This window comes from Buteo buteo, chromosome 21 (genome assembly GCF_964188355.1).
Source record: "Buteo buteo chromosome 21, bButBut1.hap1.1, whole genome shotgun sequence".
In the NCBI taxonomy this organism is placed as follows: domain Eukaryota; kingdom Metazoa; phylum Chordata; class Aves; order Accipitriformes; family Accipitridae; genus Buteo; species Buteo buteo.
The window spans coordinates 20,293,329-20,305,764 of NC_134191.1; the positions used below are offsets into that span (position 1 = coordinate 20,293,329).

General features: G+C 34.8%; 1 protein-coding gene across 1 annotated transcript in view; it reads left to right on the top strand.

The window, feature by feature from the left end:
- DOCK3 (dedicator of cytokinesis 3) overlaps positions 1 to 12,436 on the top strand; it is a 208,404-nt gene that overhangs the window by 53,633 nt on the left and 142,335 nt on the right. Inside the window, exons 5-6 of the mRNA XM_075052649.1 lie at positions 3,807 to 3,955; positions 12,159 to 12,243. Of these exons, the coding sequence (XP_074908750.1) occupies positions 3,807 to 3,955; positions 12,159 to 12,243 (234 nt within the window). The remainder of the gene's footprint in view (positions 1 to 3,806; positions 3,956 to 12,158; positions 12,244 to 12,436) is intronic.

Here is a 12,436-nt window from a genome sequence, read left to right on the forward strand (position 1 = left end):
AAGGGGTTTTGTATTTTTCTCACCACCCAACTCTGTTTTAATTGGCAACAAATTAAATTAGTTTCCCCCAAGAGAAGTCTGTTGTGCTGGGATGGTAATTGGTAAGTGATCTCCCTGTCTTTATCGCAACAATAGGTATTTTCATTTTATTCTCCTCTTCCCACCCCCATTGAGGAGGTGGAGTGAGAGAGTGGCTGGGAGGGGGTCTGGCAGCCGGTAAAGGTCAACCCACCACAACACCAAAACCATCTTTTGACTTTTGATCTCTATACAGTTAATGTGGAGTCATTAAAAGAAAAAAAAAATATTGCCAGAATTCCACTTTTTGATGCGTAGCTGTATGTATGAAGATTATCCAAGCATTGATAAGCATGACTTGTTAGTAGTAAAAGTTCAAAGACATAAAGCAACTGTTTTTGTATCTGGGGATAGTAAAATAAGGCAGCAAGATGTGCTAGAGGACAGACTTGTGCTGCTTGTAAGAAGAGAGTCCTCAATTAATTAAGGCTATCCAGATTCTTTGTCCCTGACACACCGTAATTATTGCCATAAAATTTTTTGCATAAATACTTACTTTTATATTCTGGATGCAAAACATTTGCCAAATATGTTCATAAATGTGCACAGCAGATGATTCCGGATGGACTGATAAACTGCTCGTTGCTTGGTAGCTTGCGACAAAGCTAGATGAAAAATGAGAGGTTATAGGCTATGTGAAAGTTTACTGTAAAACAGAATGAACACTTCGATGTCAGATTGACTTGCATTTTTTTATTTAGCTACTAACAAGATGATAAAGTTTCAGGTTTGTTTATGATGCTATTCTGACTAAAATTGCTTGAATGGCTGTAATGCTTAAAATTGTTTTTTCTGGAAACATGGTGTTCAGGATCACCTGTTTCATTTTAAGCAGTTTTCTTTAGGGGTAAGGTTTAAGGGTGAGCAGTTTTCTTTATGGGGGTAGGAATCCTGATCAGCTTAGCTTAGTGTTGAATTTTGAAGGTCTTTTTTTTTTCTTGAAAGAGAGAAGGCAGAGGAAAGGCATTAAAATCCCTGCCTCCCTCTATCCCAAATTGAGCTTAGTAGTCACTAGACTCTTGTAGTGTGAGGAGGGGCATTATAAACATTTTTTTGACTGCTTCAAACTCTTTACTGCCCACAAGCCTGGAATTAAGCTACCTTCAACTCTGTTCTAGCTCTCCTTTCTCTCTCGCAAGTATTTTCAGTCATTTTCATGGGTCTTGCATCTATGGTTCACTTCATAACTGTTTGACTGAGATCACAGCTACAGCTCCTCTAGCTTTCCACTTTCTGATGCCTCCTCTTCCTTCCTCATAGGGGACTTTGTATTTTCTGAAAAGGATACCATATGTTTAGCTCTTTGTCTATCAATACTTGCTCATTCTGTTTGAAGCAGATGAAATATTTCTTGAAGAGTAAGTCTAAGAACTAAAGCTGAAAAGGGCATATTGTCATGTTCATGGAACACAAGACGTGCGAGAGGTTTGAGTTTGAGGGTTTTTCTTTTTTTCAGATCATTGTGTAGGACCTAATGTGACTAGCTTTTACAAAATTGTATTCTACAATCTCATTTATTTGTATTTGAAGTAAGTACTTATGATACTTAAGTGAAAAACAACTGTGTAAAAATAACTCCAGAACACACAGTAATTTAACCAGCATAGTGTTCCGGGCTTGAATGCATTGATAGCCTTGAACCATCATTCCAAGAATGAGGGAGTGGCTCTTTCAGCAGGTTTATTTGGGAATTCTGAATATGATTTTGGAGCTGATTCTCATGATCATTCCATTGCCAACTGTTTTATTGATAGATACGCCTAATTTGCTTATTGATAGTCCCAAACTCCATTGTCTTCCTCTTGTGTTAGAAGAAGTTACAACCTTTTCTTGTTCATATAAATAGCATATAAAAATGGGTATTTCCTATATCTGCTGTCTTCAGCTTACTTTGGATCATATTTAGTGAAAAAAACTAAACACAAATCTAGTCATTTTATGCTTATCAGCTGCGCATGATTATCTTCCTAGAATAAGTATTTTCAGCTATGGAAATACATGTCTTTGTGTTGGATCTGGTGTCTGTATTTCATTTTTCCAGGCAGGGTCAGAACCAATGTTAATGCATAGTAGAAAGATGGTGCATCTTTTAATCTAAAAATTGTTTGGTAAGAACAGCAGATGATTCCATCTGTGCTTAACCTGCTTCAGCAAAACAGATGTGTAATCAGGTTCAGAGAAATTAACAAATTGCTGATCAAAATGGAGTACATGGAAATCTGTTTTCCTAAGTCATGCAAATTTAGTGGTCTTGTAGATAAACAAACTCAAGTAGATGGAAATCCTTTTTTTCATCCCATCTTACCTACTTTTGGTAAAACAAGTGAAAAACATTTTTTCTGGTAATACATTGCAATAGAAAACAATTTTGTTTTTCTTTGTGGATGTTCCTCTATCAGATCTAGTCTTGATAAAGGCAGGTATCTTTATTGAGAGTGCTTTTATAAAATGCTTATTTACAAGCAGAAATGTGATTGAGACAATGCTGGCTTGCAAAGTCTTAGTTTCAGTCCATCTAGTCAGTGTTTTCCCCAAGTGAGATTCTAATGTTTCAAGTTTTGCATACAGTTAGGAATGGAGCTTAGTTGCTTAAAAAAAACCAGCATTCAACTGCAACAGGAGACTTTTTTTTCTTCTTCTTCTTGGGATCCTCATTCATTGCACATTGGCCATTTTACGCAGTATGAGATATGGCTGCGCACATGAGCCACCTTGACGCATAATTCTCATCTAGCAGATATTGGAGTAGTTTGGTCACGCTTCCTTATCTTATGGCTGCTTATAGATGGCTTTGGTTGTTAGCACCAGACTTTCCTTTTTGAGGGCTTCTGCTGTAGTTATTTCCTGCAGGGGGAAAAAAGTATTTCCACTTCTGTCTGTGTTTTGGGGGTTGGGTTTTTTTCATATTTGAAGAATACTAGTTCTTTCAGAAAGGATTGTGGTGTTAGTTGTTTAGGGTGGGTTTTTTTGTTAGGTGGGGTTTTTCGTTTTGTTGGTTTTTTTTTTCCTGGTGGTGGCAGTGTGGGGGTTTTTACTGTCTCTGGTAATTTTTCTCTTTTAAAGTAATTTTGCAGGTGGATTTTATCATTAATTGCTTCAGTCCTTTTTGGAGTGCAGATAATGAATATTTATATCCCTCCACCTAATATAGATACCTGGGTAAATTTTAGTGATTGGAATATCAGAAATATTAAAAGTGCTTTTCTCTTGTGGTGAATCATTGTTGCTAACTCTTCAGAACCATTAAGTTAGCTGCTGGTAGAAAAGTAACTTTTTCACCTCTCTTACTTTAAATCTAAAACTTTGAATTTATTATATGATTGGAATAAATGATCCCTGCTGCACATAATGAATCCTCTTATCTATAGCATTGGGTTCCATCAGAAAATGGACCCCTTAGCAGAGTGAGCCTAAACTTTAGAAATAAAAAGTTATTCAATTTAAATAGCAACAGTTAATGCTACTTTTTGATATAAATATTTTAAAGCTTGTACAAACTGGATTAATGTTCCTCTAGGGTAATTAAATGAAAATTTGGTAACTTATTAATATCTCTTTCTTTCTCTCTTTTTCTTTCTTCCTCTTTCTTCTTTCTCACACTCTTCCTCTTTCCAAACTTATTAATCTCTCTCTTCCCCCCTCTTTCTCTCCCTCCCTTCCCCCCCCCCCCCCCGTTCTCTTTCTTTCTCACTCTCTTCCCCTCTCTTCCCCAAAATATGCCTTTACAGAAACATAAGGTAGATCTTTTCTACAAACTGCGGCATGTGATGAATGAACTCATAGACCTACGCAGACAGCTGCTGTCAGGGCACTTGACACAGGATCAGGTGCGAGAGGTGAAGAGGCACCTCACAGTGAGGCTGGACTGGGGCAATGAGTAAGTACAGGTACCAGCTGGGTACTGTTTGTTCTAATTCTTTTTAATTAGCTTTTATTAAATAAAAAAACCCAAACCAAACCCAACTGTTTCCTTTCAATAGTATTCGTACATAGGTAGAACGTTTCATTGTTTGGCAATCAAATACAACTTTTTACAGTGAGTTTATTGCACAGTTTGTCTACTATGACTATAAAGTGAGCTGTTTGCTTATTAGTAGGCCTTTTCTAAGGCTATCTGCACTTTTAAAAGGTTTAGGTCAATTTACTTTGTATCAATATAGTGAATATTAGGCCTGGCAGGATGTGTTCATAGATACTAAAAACCCATTTGTTGATTGAAGTGTTTTAATGGTTGGTGCAATAACTAGAGTCTCACTGTCAACAGTGACATTGGAGCTGAGGCTGTGATATTTAGATGTTTTATGCAATTATGATACATAATCCATGTATTTAGCTGTTGATGACATTTCTCAGAGGATTAGACTCTCCTTGGTCAGCTCCACGGTGAATTTGTGGAGGGGTTTTTTTTAGAGCCAAAGACAACTGCAATTCAGATAGAAGCTGAAATAGTAATAAATTACCATTAGACAAAAACTAGCCCTTCACCAGAATTGGTTTTATTCTGAGATAATACTGTATCAGGCAGGTAAGTTTTGCATGACATGCGTATGATCTTTTCAAAGGAAATATCACCCTCCTCAGGCATATAGCAACTCCTTTACAACTAGGAATAGGATTAGTGCCAATTAACATATGGGAGGGGGGGAATTCTGTAAGTTGACAGCTAAGGAAGAAAGTCAAATGTTTTTCAATAACATATCTTTGTTATGACTCTATTTCTTGGTCACCTACTTCAGGACTCCCTCTGAGAGAGGTACCTGAATACATTCATGAAGATTTTGCTAGCCCCCATGCTACATTTCATTTCTCTCTTGTTGAAAGAAAGCTCTGAAGGACATAGACTAATAGATTGCATCAAGTCATTGTTCTGCAGTGCAGTTACAGATATTTTCCATTGTCATTCCCAGCAGAGTAAATGGGAACCAAGAGACCATTTTTGAACATTATGCCTAGACATTTTTGCTCAAAGAGTGTATGGATGAAATTAGCAACAGGAAGCTGCAAAAATGTTGTAAGAAAAAAGATGAGGAGAGTAGACAGCAATGCAGCAATGTAGAGAATAGGTTGTTCAATAAGGTGGCTATAGACAACTTCTTTTTTTTAATGTAAAATCATTAAATATGAAGTACATTAAAACTATAAAGGTAAATCTAATGCATGGCAGTTATGGAGAAGCAGCAGTGAAATCAGTAAAAATAAATATGTTCATGATTAAATTAATCTGCTCAGGATGCTTGTTTAGGAAAAATTTTTCTGTTTTTCTGACTACATAAAAACAGGTACTGACCTCCCTAGAGAAAAAGGTACATGATATTAGAGACACATGCTTAAACAGAGGGTGTCAATAAAGAAACTGCATAAAAAGGCACATGATTGAAAAGGTATTTAATTAAATCTGTACACTATGCAGTATTTAAATATAAATGTCTGGGAGTTTGGAAGGTCTTTGTGCAACATCACTCTTTCCGTAGAATTTCTGGGAGAGTTCTGTCACTTTCTTCTATCTTGCCTCTCTGAGAGTTTTATCATGAAACTCATGACCACCTGTCTTATTCTGTTAAAAAACCCTAATGCTTTTCGTATACATACTCACATAGTACTACCCTTTCTCAAGTAATGTAATGATGTTCTTCGCTTATTCTGTCATACTTGAGATTTGCAAATAAAATAAATGAAAAATGTTGTTAATAACATGCATTAATGTTAACTGAGAAGCTTAAATACGTGCAATTTGAGCAGATCTGTAATTATTCAAGATAGTACAATCTAATAGGAGTCCTTTCATGACCAAGTAGCTTTCAGGAAACAATCTTACACATCTATTAAGTAGCATGTATGCTTTTTTAGTGTAAAGCTACTTTTATCCTGACTTCGATCATTATTGCATTGTATTATTTGGGAAGGAGTGATGCAAACGTGAAATCCACACTTCCTGTCACCACCAGTTAGTTTTTGCAGGGGTTTTTTTTGGTTTGTTGAACTGGTACCATTTTCCCTTAAATACACTGGCAGTGGTTCTGCTAGTCATCCCTTGTGTTTTGTAGGAGTTGGTGGAAATCAAGGGACAGACACACTCCTTGGATTAGTAGTTAGAGATTTTTTTGTGTGTGAAAGAAGTAATTTAGGCTGTTTTCAGAACTACTACAGTGAACTTTTTCTGCATATATTTGTATGCTTAGTCTAAATATTAAGAAGTTTTGCTCTGTAGTTTGGTCTATTAAAAATGTAGGAATACAATTTTTTTTACAATTATTTCTGCTAACCTTTTGTATTGTTGCTAGTCATTCTTATAATGCAATACTGATTTCCACTTACTGTAGCGATTTAATTTTCTGTTGCTTACAAATTCTTTCTCCCCAATACAAAAATATGGTCCTGGATGCAATCTTTTTATCATGTTTTGTTACTTCTTCCAGTTACCCACAGTTAGCTGGTTTTTGCATGCATACAGTGACTGGTATTTCTGCTTGTATAGGTTTCTGTATTTCCCAATTGCTCAAAAGAGCAGAATTTACTACCTTCAGATAAGCATCTTTTTGGTGTTAGACTTTAAGTTTTAAGCATCCTCCTGCCTATTTTTGCACAGCTGCAATCTCATATACTGTCCTTTTTTCCTGCATATCTTGCTAGGTTTTATACAGAATATTAAAAATACTTGTGTTTTTTAAAAATGTTTCACTCTGATACAATTTATTAGAATATTGATGTATTGAAGTCTAAAATGCTATTGGAAGTGTCCAATGGACTGTAAATAACAAGGAAAAAGTTGTAGAGTAGGAAACAATCATAAAGCTGAAGTCTGCAATTTATGGTCTTATTTTAAATCAAGTTATAAAGCGAAATCTGCAGTTCTTCATCTCATTTTAAATCACATTGCAAGTAAAATACAAACTTGATTTTGAAATATTTGTTTAGATTTTTTTTAAATGAATTAGTAAGTTTTTCAACTTTTGCTAGTGCTTAGAATGTGGGAAACCAGAATTACACTTTTTTACTAACAAAAACTGTTTCATTCTAGAGTCTTTTGCATCAAAAACAGATGAAGGAATCTGCCTTACAGAGCTTCTATTTGAAATGTGAATCCTCTGCTGCTGCTCCAGAGCAAAAAATTAATTGCAGTAGCATGTGCATACCTGATTTACCAAAAAGGCAGATGAAGATTTCTTCAAAGTAATTTAACTTAAAAATCAGAGGTCATCTTAAATGATCTTCAGGATTGATTCTTTCAGAATATAACACCTGTCAGGACATTAACAGAAAGCATCCAAGTTTCTGAGCACAATCACTTTCCCTTTTATACTGAGGGAAGATACTTCCTTCCCTGTAAATGTGGGAGAGATACTGTGTTTAGGCTCAGAAACCGAGTAGGGGAGGGGGACCCACCAATACTTTGAGATTTTGGACAGATAAAATACATAAACAAGATTAGTTTGTAGGCTTGGGTTACTTTTTAGTCAAAGGTTATTCTTTTTCACATAAAATGTTATTAAAATCATTGCATTAAAAGAATGTTCCAAATATTTGCCATAAATTCTGCACAGAAACATCCAGAGATAGCCAAAAGTTACAAATGCATGTTTAAAAAGAAAAAACAGGGGAAAGAAAATGTTAAAAATAAAACTTCCATACTGTCATGCAAATAAAATTAAACATTGTTTTGAAGTCATGGTCCTTCTCTTACCTCAAAATTGCAGTTGGAAAGCCAGTGGCAGTTGCAATGTTAGTACCTACTAACATGCGTTACACTGTAAAGGGAGTAGTGTGATCCAATAAAGTAAGCATAGTCTTAAAACTCAAAAAGTCCTGAATTTCAGTGCTCACATCCTTAGAAGATTATTTTTGGACTTTGAGTGACTTACTCTCTTGTCATATTTTTCTTGACATAAAAGGAATAATAATGACTTCCTGGTAGTGGTCCAACTATTAGCTTAAAATTCGTAAAATGTATTTGGATATATGTATTAAATGTACATACGAGGTCATAATATCTGTAAATCAGTTTGAGAATTAAAGAAACTCTTATTACAGTAGTTGTCATTGTTGCATCAAAGGTGATCAAAATAGGAGTGAACAATTTAAACAACCATAATAAAATGCCTTTAAGAAGGTTGCAGAAAGAATAGTTGCCATTTCTGTCTAAATATATAATATTTTTTCCCTCTCCTGAATATACTTGTAGTAATGATTGAATAGGGATTAAAACTGTAGGGAACCCTCTTGGATGTCAGTCTTTGAGGAAAGCCTTAATAACCTATCTCTGTAGTCTGATACTTCTATGCTCAGACGTATTTGCTGCCATTCCCTTTAATCAGTTCCTTACTAGGATTACTTCATCTCATCATGTTCATTTGAAGTAATAATTTGCTGTGTAGCATTACATCAGTGCTTTACTAATTTCTTTATAGATTACAGTCTCTGCAGTTTCTTTGTATACAAAATAATTCTGTCAAAGAAAAGTATTGAATTGTATTAGCACGGTCCCATTTTCACAAACATGTTTTTCATATATTTCATTTTCCATGGATTTCCGTATTGTATTTCATTCAAAGTCTTTTTTTAAAGTCTTCACATAGTTTGTGAATAACTGCCAGGGTAATTTCCTTTCACCACCCTTATAAATGTATCTGTGTAAGAGAACTATGAATGATGAGAATGAGAACTAAATGAGGCTTTGATATAGTGAGAGAAGGAATACAAGGAAAATTGGTGGCTGCAAAATTAAAGCTGAAAAGAGTCAAGGTAAAGTGCACATCTTTGGAGCAAAGGGGATGAGATCTTGCATACTCTAGAGGTGTGATGAGTTCTCCCAATCTGTTCTTCCAGATTGGATGTGCATCTTAAAAGACTTTTTTTTAGTCAAATGACCTATTTCTACAAGGTTCTTCTAGGAAAAGTTGTTATGACTTGCGGTTTTATGAATTTTAAATGGTTTAGCATTTGTATTGTAAATAAATGAAAATATTATAAATTAGGATCACTCTTTGAAATTACCATTAAAACCAAGTTGATTTTCTCCAGAACCCCAGTTAACTTGAAGTAGAGTTGTATGTTCATCCCTTTCAGTATTAAAAATGCTAGTATTTTTGTGTATTAGCTTGTCTTCATGTTACTTGAAGGAAAAGTATCTAGAGATTTTGCGTGGTGGATTTTTATTTTTTCCCCAAAGAAAGGAAAGTTCTAAAGACTTCTGTGTAGAAGAGGAGGAATATCTAAATGTCAGCTGGAGTTATCACAGGCATATGCTATCAAGAAGTAATTGATAAGCTTGGGGATATTTTGTAGGTATACTTGGGAAATATTTTTGAAAGGTAGTTCAGTGTTAAGGCAGAATAAAACAACATATGGATTTGCCTGTAAGAAAAAGTATTGTGGAGAGAGGAACTGTCAAATAAGCAAAACAGCACATTGTCTAATTTTTGTGTGTGCTGTGTTTTGGAGAAATACTGCTTGGCAGCTGGTGCTCTTACATTCCCACAGTATTTGATAATAGAGAGTGAAAGTGGGCCACTGACTACCATTGCCATTTCAAGCATTATGTTGTCAGTCCTTCGTAGACAAAAAATAATTGATACAAATTAAATGCATAAACCTGAACTTCCACCTGCACAATAAATGACAGCATGTTAGTACAAAAGCAAAAAACACCTTTATTTTCTGGGAGCAAGTATTGTGCAGGATTAACATAATATTAGAGAATGAGAATCTTCTGGGCTGGAAATCCATGGTGTTAAGGGATTTAACTAAAAATAGGATATCAGATAAATTTCACAGGGATGCTACTGCAGTTGTGTTGAGCATTATTAAGTAGAAGATAATACTAATACCTTTGTCATGTATTGAGTAATGAGTCCAACCACTGTTTGACCTCAGTTCTCTAGAGAGTTGAAATTATGAGAACAGAACAATATCAGCCTATGATTAGCTTTGGCAGGTTTTTTCTGTAAAACTTTAATAGTGCTTTGTAACTGCATTGAAACTGTAATGCGCTTACAAGTGGTATTGATAAAGTTCTTAGGAAATAATTTGTTGATATCTGTATGTTGAGGAGAGATTCCTTTATGAATATACTTTAGGGGTGTGTGTGTGTGTGTACACATGTATGACGGTATTTTGGAGGTGGTTTGAATATTCAAATTCAGGCAAACTTCTGTGACTGAATGGGATGAGCATTAATTTTTAAAAAAACAACTTTGAAGTGGACTCTTGGCATATTACTGTTTTTACCTGTTACCTTTTTTTTCTATTACATTTTTGGACTTTTTATTATAAATAGGCTCAAACGGCAGCTGCAGGTAAGGATTACCAAATACATTCTTATTTTAATCTTTTTCATTTGGTAAATAGATACAGTAATTTTCATCTTCGCAGCTGCAGTTTTCAGATACTGGTTTTGGGCCATGGATAACTTGTGTTTGATAGGTTTAATCAAAACAAAGTGTGCTAAAGGTGTATAACCATCACTTTCACAGTTTAGCCTTAGAGTTTAGAAGCTGGTGTTTGGCATGAAAGCTGTATTAAAGAAGGAACGTTGTTCTTTTTTCCATTGAAAGTATAATTGATTTTGGCAAAGAGCTGGAAATTCCAGTTTGTCAGTACAATATTTTAATGGCAATTATAGTACTACCTAACAATTATTTGCCAGCAAGTGGAGCAGGACTGAGCTGTATTTTTGAGATGTGATAGTTTAGGGATATAATTAAAGAAGGAAAACCTGATTGAGCAAAGTTTCAAACAGAATTATGGAATTGGGAAACTTACAGGAAATGATTAAAAGTACAACGGTCAGCAAAGGTAACTGGGCTTCATACAAACCATGGGTTCCTCCTTGCTGTTGTTTTCAGTTAATTGCTGAGGAAGAGACCGTACTGCCTGGAGGCTTCTGTTTATTGCACCATACAAATATTCTGTGGTACCTGAGAAGTTTTTTCAAATAAAATTTTTCATTTGCCATCAGGAACAAGTCTGTGCAGAATGTTTCCCTCTCTGATTACAAATTAAATTGGCTTTTGCTTTTCTTTTTATAGTTAGTGACAGAAAGAGTACAAAGGTAGTCTGCAAGGGCACCTCTTCTGAATTTGTTTTAAGACTAAGAATTTAAATATAAAATCTCTGTAAATGAAGTATCAAAGTTACATAAGACGAAAGCAGGAAAATGGTTCATTCATGTGTTTCTTTAATTTTACTCCTAATGTGTGTATTTAGAACAGCTTTTTATTGTAATGCTTGGAACTCTTCATGCCTCAGAACCTGAAGATCTATAGAGCAAAAGTTGGGTTTTGACACCTTTTAGGTTGTCTTGTTCTACAGTCTACAATTATTAATTAATTGATAATAGTTGTTCATTTATTTGTCTGGATGCAAAATAACCTTATTCTGTCTACTGTTCACATGCAGCTGTGACCTGAATTGCCTCCCTTACTACAGAAATTCTTAATTATTTTTTTAAATAGTTTATATATTTGATTTGAGCCAAAATTTTATTTCAGTGAAGAGAAATTAAATGGGTTTTTTTGCATTTGTGTTACAGATTAAAATTCTTGTTGATATTGCAGTTATTGTTTATTATTAAAAAAATACTATGTTTATATAGTGATAAAGTTGGAGGTTTAGCTGCATGAACACCAGGAATTTCAAAGCAGCTTCCCAAGGCACAGTATCTATTTGCACATGTAAACAGGGTTACTAACAGAACTTTTACAATATATAGTGAAGAAACCTACTCAAATATTGCAGCAGAAACCAGAGTACTAACTTTATTTGCCTACTACATTTCCATGTATGAAATTAACTTCTTCTGGATACTGCACCAACATAATGGCCAAAAGCTTCAACTAGCATTAATTGCTATAGCTCCACTGAAGTCGGTGAACAAAAAGTAACAAGTTCACAGTGTTTTTTTGTTTGATATTTGCCTTTGATTTTATTTAGTAGGATTATCTGTTTAATGATTAACAATTGCAAAAAGACTCGAAGTAGTTTAGAATTTCTTGTGTACTTGCCCTTGGTAAGCACATGTAGTAGATAATAGTGAACACTTGAATGTATTATACTTACCATTGTTCCTTCCTTCTCTTTTGCAGACATTTGGGCCTAGATTTAGTTCCTCGGAAGGACTTTGAGGTTGTGGATTCAGATCAGATCAGTGTTTCAGATCTTTATAAAATGGTAAGAAATCTCACTTGGGGAGAGAAAGAAGGGAAAAAGTTTAATTCTTTTGTCTTACATATTTTCTTGATTAGCATAGTCTCATAAGCTGAATGTCTTTCTCATTTGCACTCTAACCACCAGTATAGTCAGTGTCTCTAGTACCCTGAGTTTAGTAAGAATGAACCAACTTTCTTTCAGAAGTGGCATACTT